The sequence below is a fragment of the Stegodyphus dumicola genome, chromosome X2, assembly GCF_044657685.1.
Source record: "Stegodyphus dumicola isolate Sdum_Otavi_A_Nest chromosome X2, ASM4465768v1".
Classification (NCBI taxonomy): Eukaryota; Metazoa; Arthropoda; class Arachnida; order Araneae; family Eresidae; genus Stegodyphus; species Stegodyphus dumicola.
The window spans coordinates 13665228-13681963 of NC_140781.1; the positions used below are offsets into that span (position 1 = coordinate 13665228).

General features: G+C 35.3%; 1 protein-coding gene across 2 annotated transcripts in view; it reads right to left on the reverse strand.

Annotated features, from left to right (window-relative positions):
* LOC118193321 (serine beta-lactamase-like protein LACTB, mitochondrial) overlaps positions 1–16736 on the reverse strand; it is a 215871-nt gene that overhangs the window by 98008 nt on the left and 101127 nt on the right. The window contains exon 1 of one of the 2 annotated variants that reach the window (XM_085809954.1): positions 9905–10117. The exons of the other annotated variant lie outside the window; for it this stretch is intronic. Coding sequence (XP_085666080.1) covers positions 9905–9932 — 28 coding nt within the window. The 5' untranslated portion in view covers positions 9933–10117. Of the gene's footprint in view, positions 1–9904; positions 10118–16736 lie in introns of those variants that run through there. 2 annotated transcript variants of the gene reach the window in all.

Below are 16736 nucleotides of genomic sequence, written 5' to 3' on the forward strand. Positions count from 1 at the left end.
ATTTTTTCTTCTTGCGACAGCAGAAGATGCCTGGACAAACATTCTACAATATTTATTAACCGTCTCGACTATAATCTGGAAGCGAACTTTTTTGTTTTGTTTTGCTACGTTGGGAGTGCGATTTGACGGCTGTTGTCTGGTTGCTTATCCCAGTCCCTCGTTATTGAGCGAAAAAGGACAAGGTCCCGCTAAGGCCATGTGGCGTTTTCTAATTACATAACTGAAGAGACAGGGAAAGGCTATCAACGTGTCCAGATCCGCATGCCAGGCATGCTTTTCCCTTTCTGGGGAAGGTATTTTTTAACGCTATGAAACTTAATTATGAAGCTAATGCGTTTTCCGAATGATTGATATTTGGAACTGCTATGTGTATTTGCAATAGTGTGTGAAATAACGCCAAGTTCGTATACTTCTCCATGATATATTTTTCGATAAGCTTAATATATAAGCGATAATATAATACTAAGCGATATACTACTAAACGCTTAGCTTATTATGTATTTGCATGATATTAGGGGAACATAGATAATAAAAATGACGTAACTAGAGGGAGGTGGTCCACCCCTGGCGGTACAATTTTTGGGGTGGCATTTCTTTCGTGAAACATTATTTTATACGAGATACTCAGGTAGATCGTTGAGGCAGGTGAATAATAACAAAATTCTAAATTGCCAAACAGAATTAAATTGAGAGGAATAGAGTTAAATCGAGATAATGTATTCAAAGAAATCATCTCGCGATTTCAGCAGCTACATATTTTTTGTTATAACTTTTGTATTCTGCCCAAACTTTTAAATGCAAATTACCAATATCACTAAGTTATGATCCCTGTGAAAAATTCTTTGTTGGAAAAGAAGTATTTCATAGTTTTTGTTTTCCATTATTGCTAGCAAAATTGCATCGGCAACATGGAAGGGCAGTTCTTCTGAATTTTTGCAATTTATTCTGAAATAACAACAACAACAACAAAAAAAAAAAGGTCTAAATCTTATAACACTAGTTTGAAATTTCCTCTCAAATGCTGAAGTGTTGCTAGTTGTAAGAACTGTTTTCTAAATAAAACTCATTTGAGAATTATTTGAGAACTACAAATGTATATTTTGCATTTAAGAAATCTTTATCTACTGTCTACATTACAGCAACAGCAATCAAATAGACCCGCACAATGTCGTTGATTTTAACTAAAGAAAAAATAAAATAATATTAATACTTTAGGATTATTTTTTTTCTTCAAAATAAACATAAAGTTTTAATTTATGTCACTACATGTCGTTTTGACATTATTTGTAGTTACTTGCAGTGGCGTAGCAAGCATAACTGGCGCCCGGGGCAAAATAACTTTTTGGCGCCCCCCCCCACAAAAAAAAAACTTTCAGTAATTTAATGTATAGAATATATTCGTAATAAGAAAATAATGCAAATAATAATAAAATGCTGAATCTGCCATAAAATACTCAAAAATATATAAAGATTAGTCACTACCTAACTGCACTAGCCTTGGATTAGGAAATGCATCTGTGTCGGCGGAAAAATCTGACCTACGATGATCTAGAATTAGTTAAAAAGGTGTTATTTATTTTACATATATATATATGTTTTTAAAAAGTACAGTTTTAAACAATTAAAAATTTAATATACATTATAGGTAAACAGATATGTGGCAACTTGCCTACTACAACTCAACTCTGCCAGTCTGATAACCCATAGCAACCAAAAACAAAAATAATAATTGTTCCATTCAATTGTTATAATTGTTTAACGATCTGTCTCAAAAAATTGTACTACCATAATTGGCGACACGTATTTATTACGAATGGCAACCTTCAATGTTGCACAAGTATGGAGTTTATATGTCTAAATTCTGAGCAGCAGTAAGTTATCCAGTGTGATGAGATGCAAGTAAGACATTCACCTGTCATTTCAAGCTTTTTGCCGCATTCCGGTGAGTCAACATATTTCTGTCATAATTTCAGCGGATATATGTATCGTCTGCTGCATTTGAGCCTCCAATTTCTCTGATTTCAAGTACCAAGAAACTGTGTCACTATATACATATTGATTATTTTTCTATACATATTATTATTGTGCATATTCTATACATATTATTATTGTGCATATTCTATACATATTATTATTGTGCATATTCTATACATATTATTATTGTGCATATTTGATTGAGCTAAAGTGGTTGACAACGATGCTGCTTCGCAATTGGCGAAAGTGGCAGTTAAGCCACCGCCTTTTTCTCGCCGAGACCCATCGTTATGGTTCATTCAATTGGATGCGCAGTTGAGTCACATTACTGCCGACGAAACTCAATTTTATACAGTAATCGCTGCGTTAGAATCAGAGGTACTGCAATCAGCTCATGAAATAATTTTGAATCCATCGACGGCGGACAAATACAAATCTTTAAAAAAAAAATTAATTTCTGTTTATGAAGAATCCGAGACAGTTAAAATCGAGCAGCTGTTGCATGATTTACGGTTGGGTGATATGAGGCCTTCTCACTTGCTGTCTAAAATGTCAGATTTAGTCGCTGGTAACCTAATGGATAACATTCTTAAAACATTATGGATGACTAGACTCCCATCTAACATGCAAACCATTTTAGCGGCCAGCAGCGAGCCACTTAAAAATCTTCTCGAAATCGCTGATAAAATTCACGAGATGGCCAAAAAGCAATACCCGCGCAAATACACGCAGTGCAGGCTCCTGGTCCAGGTATTGTGGCATTACAAGCTTATATTGATGATTTGTCCAAACAGATTGCTCAGTTAGTAGTCATCCAAGCTTAACCTTTCCAGCGCAACCGCTCCGCATCACGTGGTCGAAATACACGCTGTAGCCAACTGAGGAAACGTTATCAAAGCCCTCCTTTGGGTCATAATAGTCATAATACAGGGAAGACCCAATCCTCCTAGTCCCATGGACCATATGATTATGAAAGGTCGACCCCCTCAAAACCACAAAAGGAAAGAAGAGAGAAAAAGAAGCTAATTATCTAAAAATAACTGGAGGTTAATTAACGAACTAAAAATAAGGAAGAGACATACAAACAACGAAGCACAACACCAACATTCAAAATCCAAAAACAATGAAAAACCCCACGAGCAAACAGAGTGGCGGAAACTCTCAAGAAATATTCATTCACATGAATTTTCGGAACAGGCACAGGCGGTCCAAAGCCATCGTGGAATTCCCAATTTAAATAACCTGCAGAAGGTCAAACCGAATTCCCTACAGTATTGCTTTAATAGCATATTATTTGTATAATCATAATTCTATTTAAACTATTAATTTATTTTAAAAATTTACTTTAATAGTCCTACTACTATCTGAATTCAAATGTATTAATTATCCTTAATAATCATAGAAAAGAAGCTCCAGGACTGCCAATAACCGAAACTGGAAAAATTTAAGATTGCCATGTATCATATTAAAACCCTAGTAATTACTTCATTAAGAACAGAATATAAGAAAAATTTTAAAACTTTAAAATTTCAGAACATTTTAAAACCAAAAACTACAATTAAAAAAATATGAAAATTCCATAAAATTTAAAATTTAAAAATAAAAATCCTAAAACTCAAAATCACTAATTTCGATAATTTAGGATTCTCAACATTTGCATCAGGATTCTCAACATTTGCAAGGCCATATCTATGTAACAATCAACTGCATCTCTTCGAAATATCGCATGTACAAAACATCCACAATGCATTAAATAAAACAGTACACAGAAAAATTTCAAAATTTTCGTAGTAAACCTATAAATACTCATAACTGAGAATATAATACATATAATCAAAAGATAAATATACACAATACTAAACAAATATTCCAAATTCAATATTAGAATTGATCAAATCCATTGCACATTTAGAATATGTTTTTACGATTTTCAAGTTCCATGACTTATCTCCCAAACATTTCTTTCTCAAATTTTCCAATAAGGAACAATGATTCAAGAAGTGATCTGCGTTACCAACTTGATGGCAATGACCACACAAGTCTGAATTTTGTAAATTAAATCTCGAGAGGTACGCGGGAAATCTTCCATGCCCAGTTAAAAACTGGTTTAAATCAATATTACTAATTGGTCGCATACCATTTTGAATTTTAATATACTTCAAAAGACCCACGCACCTCTCTGATTCATTCCATCTAGTAGTATTCCAAATATCATTATAAAAATTTTCATGTTTCTAACTGCATAACTTCTCAAACCAGAAATTTCTATTTATATTCACAATCATCATTAGTGGTCGCCTCTTTAGCCAGCACGTCGGCCCTTTCATTTCCAACAAAGCCGACATGCGCTTTTATCCAGTGTAAATGAATGCACATATCCTGCATCAAAAATTTCAATAGACATTTAATATCAAATATTAATAAATTAGTAGGACAGGCCGAGGTCAAGGATTGAAGCAAAGACATACAATCAGTATATATATGAATAGAATTAACACAAGTCAAAATTTTCTTAACCCATTGAAGTTCTTTAACTAAAGCACAGCATTCCGATTGAAATACATAATTATAATTATTAAGCTTATATTTTTTATTTTCAATTTCAGTTCCATAATGATAAATTACAAATGCTGCTCCCAATTTATCATCTTGCCTGGACCCGTCAGTATAAATATCCAATTCTCCGACTATTGGGAGTTTACAATCAAATTCAAAAACACATAAATCAGAAGGATGTACCAAAATATTATTAATTCTTTCAAACATAATGCCTTGTAATCAAAATATCTTTATACAATTTTAAAAAGACTACCAGTTCTGAACAAAAATTTTTCAAAATATAATTTATATAAAATTGAAAGAGGCGGCGTGCCGGCTAGAACGCAGAGCACCTCAGTTGAGACAGTACGGAAACATCTTGTAATCATTAAGCACCAGCTCCTCTGTACCGCATCGAGTTTGTTCCTCAACCTGACCAAATCCCCGGCACTGGATCCCCAGGCACCAATTCCCTAGAAAACTCTAGGGATAATTACATTATTCAAAATATCTTTAAGAATGCATGATTTGTTACAAAGTGTCTCACTAGAAAAAGGATCTCCTGTAAAACATTAACATATCATCTGAGAGCCGATGAATTGTTTTAAAATGATCTGCGAAGGTCAACTTGCAATCAGTCTTGACTCCCAAATATTTAATAACATCAACAAACTTTATTCTTTTTCCTTGATATCTAAATCGTGGAGCTCTCACTTTGATCCCAGCCCGCGGGAAAATGATTGCAAAAGTTTTTTCTAAGTTGAATTCAAGAACCTCGCCGATTCTCCAGTTTTCCAGTTTTAACATAACATTCTCAAATGATTTCTCGAGTTTTTCCAATGATGCACCATACATCAGAACAGCAAGATCATCTGCATATGCAATAAAGTTAACATCACTGGGGAATTCCAAAATAAGAAATTTGTTTAATATGATATTCCAGAGCAGGGGAGCACTGCAGGAGCCCTGCGGACAACCAATGAAAATCTCTAGTTCTATCTCTGCAGTCTCATCCTTAAAAGCATTAAACAAGATTTTGCGATTGTTAAAATAACTCCTATAACATTGAATCAAATTCCTTGGCAATTTAAGGTAAATCATAGTTTGTAAAATAGAGTTCCAGCACACTGAATCGAATGCAGACAAAACATCCAAGGACAGCAGCACTACGTGATGCGAACTGTTATTGCTTCTAATAAAGTCAATAGTATCATATAATGCATCATCTGTAGAACAGCCAGCTGTGAAACCATACTGTCGCCGACTGAGTATCATTCTACTATTCGGGTAAAACTTCAATCTCTCAACCAAGATTCTTTCATACACTTTTCCAAAAACACTCAAAAGTACAATTGGTCTCTATATCTGTCATTCTGCTTTGGAATTAAAACAACTCGACCGATTTTCCAATTTCTTGGAAACACATAAAATTTAAAATAGTAATTAAAAAGCAATATAAATATATCCAGATATGTAAAAATTAGAATCTGAACAAATATAGGATTAAAACAGTCCGGACCCAGAGCGCTTCGACGCCTTATTTGTTCAACTGCACTTCTGATCTCTGCCTCTGTAATTACAGCGTCATCCAATGGGCAATCAGAAAGTCTATCCTCATCTAATGAAATATCCTCAGGAGCTCCCAATTTGAGTTATTGCAAAAGCTTCTGTCTATTGAGTTCAATCAAATTGTCAGCGTGCTGAGGATTATACAGAGCAACAGCACGTCTCACTTTTTCAGAGGCAATTTGATAAAAACCATCATAATAATAAAGATTATTAAGAAAAAATTTCTTCTTAGTTTCAAATTTTGTCTTCCAAATTAGACGTTTATAAGTTGCCAATTCTTTTTTATATGCAATTTTCCTTTCATTACGTATATTGTCAGTTAAATTCAAAATTTGCGAACTTTTCCTCAAAGCACGTATCTGGCGTCGCATACAAGTAAGTTGTGGAGTCCACCACGAAATCTGCCTACTTCCCTTTTGTTTTGTTCGTAACTTCTTTTTAACATCGATAGACAGCTCCTCAAAAATTTTTCAGTACAATTTTCAATTGTATCAGAGTCCTCACACTTCAATAAACTAATTTAAATTTCTGCATTATCGGGGCAATTTTGTGACAATACCTTGTAATCCGGTGGACATCTCTTGTTAAAACAATCTTAGGAGCACAATGAATATTTTCATCATAATTCAACTGCAAATAACGATGATCACTAAGACTCTCATCCATCAGAACTTGCAGAGCTCCAGAATTGATAGACAAACCTGGTAAGGTCATAACAAGATCAGTCCATACCTCACCGATGGTAGATTTGAAAGTTGCAGGAAAACTCAAATCATTTAGTAAAATTATATTATTAGAGACGATAAAGTCAAATACCAATCGCCTTCTTGCATCAATATCTCCTGCGCCCCAGCTTGGATGTTTAGAGTTAAAATCACCGGTAACAATGAATTTATTATAATTTTTCATGACTGGATATTTGTTTTTACCACCACAAATTTCGAAACAAGGCAAACAAATGCCGCCCACCGTGTCGTTATAACGACCAGGGAAACGAGAAGGGCCGTTGCTTGAAGTTGTGAACGACAGCGGCTGGAATTTTGCACGCCTTTTTCTCATCGAAAAGAATTCGGGCTTAAGTTTCTTGTTGTTCTTGTCTTCTGATGTTTCTGTCGTTCCACCACATTTTCACGAACAAAAGCGCCTTACCAAGTTACAACTTTATGTAGCAAATAGAACTCCTATTCAAACTTTTGGTGAACGCCTGATATCTGTTGATTTAGGATTGCACCACAACTTCCAATGGCCATTCATTATTGCTACTGTTTCAAGTCCTATTATTGGCGCAGATTTTTTTCAAAAATTTTCTTTGCTTGCCGATCTTAAAAATCGCCGTTTGATTGATTCCACAACCAACTTAACTTATCCGGGAGTAATTCTCAATAGTCAAGATTTGAGCATTAAACTGATTTCGGGTAACTCCCCATGGCATCAACTTCTCAGAGAATTCCCTACAAACACGCGCCCAGTTATTGGTATTTCCGAACCCAAGCAAGATGTATTACATTATATTGAAACTACCGGACCTCCGATTGCCGCTAAACGAAGACGCTTAACTCTGGACAAGCTTAAAGCCGCCAAAGAGGAAATTCAATACATGATGGAACAGGGAATTTGCCGTCCTTCAAAAAGCTCTAGGGTCAGTCCGTTCCATCTAGTTCGGAAACGAAATGGTAACTGGCGCCCGTGTGGCAATTATTACCGGTTAAATGCAGCTACAATTCCTGATCGTTACCCAATCCCTCACATTCAAGGGCTGTATGCAAGTTTTCGAGTGAAAAGCTATTTTTACAGCCATTGATCTTGAGGAGGTGTATCGCAAAGTGCCCGTTAAGCCAGCTGATATTCCAAAAACTGCGGTTATTACGCCTTTTGGACTATTTGAGTTTCCGGTTATGACTTCGGCTTATGCAATGCTTCTCAAACATTCCAACGCTTCATGAACCAGGTGCTTAACGACCTTGACTTTTGTGTACTTTATTTTGATGACGTCTTAATCGCCTCCTCTTCAGAGCAAGAACACCTTTCACGTTTGAGAACAGTTTTTGAACGTTTTCAAAGGTACGGTTCAGTCTTAATCCTTCCAAATGCGTTTTTGGCCAGTCAAGAGTATCCTTTCTTGGTCATGAAATTTCCTCTGATGGCGTTCGACCCCTTCCAGATAGAGTCACCGCTATCCGCGATATGCCCGAACCATCTACAGTGAGGAACTTACGACTTAAGAAGATTTCTTGCTATGCTCAATTTTTATCGACGTTTCTTACCTCATGCAGCAACCATGCAAGCACCTCTAAATTCATTTTTGGTTGGAATCAAGGAAAACGATAAACGTGTTATAACCTGGACCGCAGAATCTCGCGAAGCGTTCCAAAAATGCAAAAATGATTTAATTTCGGCAACAAATTTGCAGTATCCTTCCGCATCTAAACCATTATCACTCTACGTTTATAAGGTGAGGGACTCCCGCTTTCCTAACATGCTTTCGTGGTGTAGTAGTTCTACACGCTGGGCCGGCACTCCAGAGGTCCGCGGTTCGATTCCCGGCGAAAGCGATTGCTATTTTTTCAATCTCTCTTGCTTCCAAATATCCTAATGTCTCTACAGTGGCGCCTAAAATAAAAGGGGTGTTGAATGAGGATTCTCCACACCCAGGATTTGGCGATTGCGTCCCCTAAAAACCCCAGTCGCCCTTTAAAAAAGGGAGTTTATAAGGTATTTCTCCCGCTTTCCTAGCGTGCCTTCGTGGTGTAGTGGTTCTGCACGCTGGGCCAGTACTCCAGAGGTCTGCGTTTCGATTCCCGGCGAAGGCGTTGCATATTTTTCATCTCGTCTGCTTCCAAAAAATAACCTAATATCTCTACACGTTGACAAATCAACGACAGGTATAGGAGCAGTTTTAAAACAAAAAGGTCAAGAATTATGGAAACCACTTATTTTTTATGGAAACCACTTATTTTTCTAAAAACCACAGTTTTTTAGAAAAATATAAACATATTTTTCTAATAAAATATAAACATATTTTTCTAATAAAATATAAACATATTTTTCTAAAAAACTCTCACTAGCACAAACCAGATACAGCACTTACGATCGCGAATTATTAGGAATTTATGAAGCTGTCAAATATTATCGGCATATGCTATAGGGACGCGTTTTCATGATCTTCACAGATCACAAACCCTTAATCTATACTTTTCAGCAGCGTTCGGATAAAGCTTCTCCTCGTCAAATGAGACACCTAGACTTTATAGGGCAATTTTCAACAGATAAATCCGTTATATTACGGGTTCGCAGAATATTGTAGCAGACATCTTGTCTCGTATTGAAGAACTAGCCGTTCCCTCGCCAATAAACTTTGCTGCCCTTGCGGATGAACAGCACCGGGATTCAGAACTACAAACCCTCTTGAAAAGCAAATCTTCCACTAATCTCAACTTGCAGCCTATGCAGCTGTCACCTGGAAAATCACTTTATTGTGATGTTCAGGATTCAAGATTTCGACCTTATGTTCCCTCAGTGTTTCGCCATGCCATTTTTAGTCAGTTACATCGTCTGTCACATCCTGGCATCAAGGTTTCAAGGAAACTGATATAGCAACGTTTCGATGGAATAGCATGCAAAAGGACATAGCCAACTGGACACCATCATGCTTGGAGTGCCAAAGATCTAAAATTTTCAGACACACCACCAGCTAACTTAAAAATTTTAATTTGTCCTCATCTCGCTTCAATCACGTGCACCTCGACTTGGTAGAGCTCTTATATTTATTAATAATAATATAATACATGAATAAAATTAATTATTATGTATACATTTTTCTTACCTTGAAAATTTAGAAGCAAATTTATCATTTACTTCATCAAAGTCGATCCTTTCAAATTTTTCTCTTTCCACTCTTAAAAATGCTAGATGACTTAGGGGATCTTGTTCCACCGTTGATTGTAAATATGTGAAAATTTATTTTAATTTGCTGAACGAACGTTCATAGTAAGTAGTATTTAAAGTGCGACTCTTAGGTTTGGAAAAACATATTCTCTATAGATCTGCAGTGGAGTTTTAGGTTCTGTTTCTTTTCTACTGCGGAGTAACGTCATGCAATCACATTCACTGCTCAAAACAATTAGGGTGTATTGTGGGTTCGGTATGAGATAACCATATAATCGATAACATTTTTGAACAAAAGAAAATAGAAGAGATTATACAGGAAAATTATATTGTTTACAAAGTTGGGAATATGCAAATTTAGTCTGTGACGTCGAAAACTATGCGTTTTAGATAAGGAGTAAGGAACGACCTGTAGTATTCCTTTTGTAATAGAAGATTAAAAACAATTCATATGCGTTGAATGCTTCGTAGCAGTGAATATACGACGTCTCAGCAAGATGACTTAGTTGAATCAGTAGCCAGGAAGGCCATCAGCCGTTTACAGGAGAGTCAAACGCAATCCATTGTAGCGGAATCTAAAAAAATGTCATTTCCAGATTATGGAATCGGATTTTGGAAACTGGATATATTTGAGAAATTCGGGACAAGGTCGTGTTATCGTTTTAAAATAAAAAGCGGGAGATATACGTGCATTTCGTTTAAATATATATCTCTACTTTGGAGAAATAAAGTGGTCAGAAAGAACGTTTTGGCTGATGTACTGGAAGCATTTTATTACACAAATCAAGAAAATAAATAATTAATTATATTACAATAGTTATTAATTTTAAATATATTTTCCAGAAATCGATCAAAATAAAAACTGAAATTTTCCGGAAAATCTTGTTTGGAGACCATTTGGCGCCCCTGTACGAGCGGAGCCCGGGGCATCATGCACCCCCTTGCCCCCCTCTCGCTACGCCACTGGTTACTTGTTTTTATATCAAGAAGAGCGGAAAATTCAGGTACCGCCATAAGCGGTAAACTGGGACCGCTCCTAGCGGCAGAAGCTCTAGCTACGCTACTGACAATAGAGTAAAATTTCAATTAACCTAGAGAGTATTATCTGGGGATTCCGGTATACCTTTTAGCCGCCCAAAAGGTATATTGGTTAGGGAAGCCTGTCTGCGATACCGAAGGGTCCATGTTCGAATTCCGAAGTAAAATTGTGGATGCAAAATTGTCTCTCCCTTCATAGGAGATAGCGGTGGCCGCCTAGTAGGTGCCTCCACAATTAAATGATCATCACTTCTCGCCTATAACGGCACTGGCCACTACTACGGCATGCCGTTATAGGCAAGTGCCCGCCATTGAAAAAAGGTACATATTGAAAAGGATAAAAAATTGACAATTTGGTATAAAGTGAACATGGAAGCACGTAATTAAAATAATGAATGCTGTAGACAGTGCATATTGTGACAAAAGGACAAGGAATTTGAATAATAGTTAAAAATGTACTGTTTGATGAAATGAAAAATATTTAAAACTCAGACAGTGACAAACAAAGAAGTCTATGTTCAGCAGAAATAAATAATTATATTTTCCTACAATTTGATTTATCAGCTAAATATTTTTATACAGTAGAAGACAAAACTTTAAATTTAAGATAGGTATTAATTTACAGAATTTTTATTTAATAACAGATTGTTGAAAGAAATGGGACTCACGCGAAATCTATTTTCTAAACTTAAGCTTTTTAAACACAGAAATAATTAAAATCAAACAATAAACAGTTATTCCCAATAATGCTTTCATTATTAGTTACATTATAAGATTAGTTAAATTGTACGCTGAAAGACCTGAACATGTCTGAAACTTTTATTTAAGTACTTTATTTTTTAAATGATAATTATCTAATTAACAGTTTTTTAAAATATGTAGCATTAGATATGCACTTTATTCAGATCTACCAACATCAACATAATTTTGCTTTTCCCTCTCTTTCCTCTATCCTTCTAAAATGTAGTCCTGCTTTCTTTCCATATTAAGCATGTGCAAAATATGTTTGCAACTACAGAATAATGTGCGCTTCCCTTGCACCAATTTAGTTACCATACGTGATTACCATACTTTAGTTACCATAAGGTGCTTTCTCCCTCCTTTCCGCATGTTTTCGTGGTGGAAGAATACTCGACTCATTCACGTCTCCTGCTTCAAAAACAAAATCTAATGATACAATAAGCTTATCTTCTCATGTTTTCCTATCTTTGCGATATTACTTGGCGATTGCAAGTCTCACATCCTAACTACAATCCAGAGCTCTAATGTCCAGAAATAGAAAGTTGTCGAGAAGTTTTTATTATTGTTATTATTATTGATCTCGCAATAGGCAAATAATTTGCAAGAATTAGGAAATTTCATAGAACAGGGTACAAACACTGCAATAACGGGAACGGTATAATATCATTATTCGCAAATCAACAGCAAAATAAAAGTAGGGAGGTAGTTTTGGATCACACTGTATAAGAAAGGCTGGATTACAAAACCTTACTGGGGGAAACAGATTGAGAAAGAAATTTTAATGTCTAAGAAATATGTTATATTTATTGCTGCTTACAAAATCCCTTATAATGAAGACAACTGGACATTCGCTAAAAAGATATTCGGGGACCAAGATTATAAAAAATATTAATAATGAATCAGAACTTTTAGCGTAATATTTAAGGAGACCATTAAGGAGCAAGAGACGCAAAGAATATGAAATATCCTTCCCTGGATTCGAACTCCGGCTTTCCGACTGCTAGAAGAACATGCTCTTCAATTATACCACTAAAACCTCTTTCAGGTAAAAATTCTCCACAAACATGTTATCATAGTAAATTTTTAATTAAATCCAATAGTCAAATTTCAATACAAATTTATGTGATGTCACAGTAAATTTTGAGCCAAAATTCGGACACCTTCTAAAATGAGTTACATTTTTTATTTCCGTTTTACTCAGTTGTTTTGTATAAACGTCGCCATAAGTATTTTTAATGAAATATTCTGCCAAATAGAAATTGATTCAACTTAAAATTTTGAGAAACTTCTTCTAGTTTGTTATTTAGAAGACTTTCTTTAGGATTGTTGCACTTATCAAACAACTCTTGAGCAGTAACATTGTGAAATTTACGTGGTTACGATTCGGTTTTAATGACAAGGAAATACTATATAATGCTCATATAATTTGTATGTATGAGAAGCTATGTCTATATTTTCCCAATATAGCTAAAGTTCCCAAAAGTTATATTCATAGTTTGACCACTTTGCTTTTAATTTCATTTTAAAGCGTCTAATTATTATTATGCAAAATTAAGTGTTTTTCAATTAGTGATATGTAAGTTGCTTGCCCCAAACAACTCGTTTCACTGATGGCCGAGTGGATAAGATAGTTGAACTATGCTAGTTCTATCCTAGTGTAAATCTACAAATTGACTGATTTGACTGCATAGGCGTTTTAATGGTTTTTCCGAAGTGTAACTTGAATAGGAGTCTATTTCTATCAAAATGTTTTACACGAAAATATCTTTCCTCTTAAGCAGCTACTTCTCGCGTTATTGTGCCTTGACAAGTAACCAGCCAGGATCACTTGTCATACCTTTACTAAAGGGAGGTTTCTTTCATAGCAGGCCAACCTTGAATCTTACCATTTCACAAACTTTATCCTACATTTAATAGATTTGAAAATATATCGAATACATTTTTCGAGATCACCGATATTCTCCGTGATTCTCCTCGAATAATTTACCAGCTGAGAAGAGTGAACAGGCACAATAATGTATGAATGATGTGTGAATAAGCACAATAATGTGTGAATAAGTGAACAGGTACAGATACTCCAAAGTGCTTGCATCTTCGCAGCATGAATCTACATTGTCGGGCATGCGTTTCCAGCATAGATCATCGCATTACTTGTAGAGAGACCTCCGTCAAAAATCTTGTTTGCCAATAAAATTCCCATGTTTTTGTTTGCACTAAAATTTAATTAGTTATTGGTAATTTGCTTTGCATTTCCCTATCCTAGTGTCATTTGCCTATCCTAGTGCCTCCAAGATCTGTGAAAATTTCAGTTCATTGAGTAGATACTTTTCTTTTAATTGCTTTTCCTCTTCGTTATCTAACTTTTCGTCATGATTTTAGTTATGATGTTGTTCACATGTACTCTGTTGTATCGTGAAAATTATTTCTACACTAGTATCGGAACTTCGGAAATTTAATAGATGAAGAACGAACACATCGCATTGATTCTAAACATGCATGTCTTATCTCCAATGTTTAATTTATTTCACATCTTATCGTGGGATTATAACTTTTAAAAGAACTTCGATGCAATAATTTCTCCCGTTGAAATACATGATTATAATTATTCCATTGTATTGAGATTTATGTGACATCAACCTTCTAAATCTGGTACAATTAAAACTTAGTTCTGGAAAGAGAGCTGAATATTAGCCTTTTACAGAATTAAATTTAAAAGAACGAGATTTTGATTTAAAACTAAATGAGAGTCTCACATTTCTCTTATTTTTACATCTGAAAATATTATGGATTGACGTCAGATCACTGCTCATATTATCTAACAATAACATTTAATACATATTCTGTCTAGATAAATAGGTCCTTTGGATATATCAAGGTATCTCAACTGCAGCCGAGGTTTAGTGTATTGTATTTTAAACGTAGTTGCTATTACATGTCCTTCATATAATCCATCAGTACTTGAATTGTTCATTTACTTTGTCATCCGATTGAAATCTAAAAGTTAAAGAACAAAATAAACATATTTATCTCAATCAGCTACAACTGCTTGCGATTATGACGAAGGAAAAAAAAAACCATCTGCACTATAAAATTAACCACATGATATTGTCCCGCAATGGAGATAAGCAAACCTTTTCGCAGGATTGGCCAAAATGAAATGGCTTGTAAATATTGCTCATCTACAAAGGCCTCATTTCCTTATTTAGCATGACATTCTCTTCGCGAAAGGGAAGAGTACGATTTGCTGAGAAGAGTCCAAAGAATCAAAAGTAAAAGAGCAGTCAGATATCCACGCGATGCTCTCCATTATTATGATAAGACAATTCATGATGCACGATCAGCGTAAATGAATAGATACTTCGCAATATGGCGCCATCATTTTTATCGGTGAAGTACCGAAATAACGAAGTACGAGTTGCGTTGCAATACCACTTATCCCTGAACTGATGAGAAACTAAACCGCTACGTAATGTTTTCCATTTCAATGTGTTTCCGCAGCACAAGGCCACCGGTCGCTGGAGTTCTGGACTGATAGTGTGAAATATAATAACTCTATAGAGCTTATCTGTAAAGGATTAAACCAAATTTTGTCTTAAGCAAGTTAACAAAACTTATTAGATCCCTCATGAAAGATTTAATATGCATGGTAAAAAATTATGTTTTAAGAAAAGTAAAAAATGATTTTTCATCGTGTAAAGTTACTCATTTAATTTTAAATTGGAAAAAAAACTATTCTTTCATACTTCATTGGAATCGAATATAGATATAAGAAAGTAATACTATGTAAACAGACTGAAAACTAGATGTAATTTATATAAGAATAGACCTAAATTAGAATTAAAGAATGGTGTGTTGGTGTATTTAATTATGGCAAAGCACACTAGGGCTATCTGCCTAAGGGGAGGGATGCCTTCGTGGAGGACTTTCTAAGGGAAACTGGTTCGTATACACGGTAGACATGGGGAAAACGACGAAAACACCCATGCAGCCAGCCCGTTCGCGGGATTCGAACCTCGGACCGTACTACCAGTGTTCAGCGACTTTACCGCTCGGCCGCTGGTTGGTCCAGAATTAAAGAATGTAATAGTAAGTAAATAGACTTAAAAATAGTATCAATGATCTGAATTCTAGTTCTATTTATACAAGGTGAAAAAGGTTTAGAAAAAAAATTTAAATAAGCATGTCGAAGTTTTCGTCAGGTATACGAGGCATTTGCATTAATGAGCGACACGTAGGTTTCATTATTAGTCAAAATACCTTCCCGTCCAAAATTCTTTTTACATGCATGAAATCAGGGATTTCTCAGAAAATGTGAATTATGATTTTATGAGTTTATCCAGAATGATGCATATCATCATAACACATCAATACAAAGTGCAGAGCTTAGGAGCATTTCATTATATGAAACTGTAGCATGAAACAATAAAAATGGTTATAAAACGTTACAATAAGAGTTCAGAAGAAAAAAGAAACTAAACAAAAATTAAGGCTTATGAATTTAATATGGAACGCGATCTTCCCTGACTTGTGCTCACGCTTAACAACGTGGTTTCATACTAGCAATAGCGTTGTTACCAAAGTTTATGGAATTAAGTTAAACTCTTTCACCAGTGCGATCTACAAAGCATTTAAATCTCTAAAAGAAGGAAGTCTTCGTGCAACTGCTTTTCGAAGGCAGTCCGACAGGTTTTCTATCAGGTAAAGAACAAGAAGTTTTTCTGGCTACGGTATTTGCTTAATGTCTTCACTTTCAAGTAGTTCGTCAACGATATTTGCTCGATGTGGAAGAGCATTACCATCCATAAATGAATGTCAGATCCATATGCACTCTTAAAAAGTTTTCATAAGCTTCTAGGACTCTATAAGGTACTAGAAGTGAGCGCAGCCCTACCCACCTAACCAAACAAGTTAGTCTTATGGTCATAACAAGACGCTATAAGGTATTTTCTCCAGCATTTCCGCATGCCTTCGTGGTGTAACGTTAGCACACT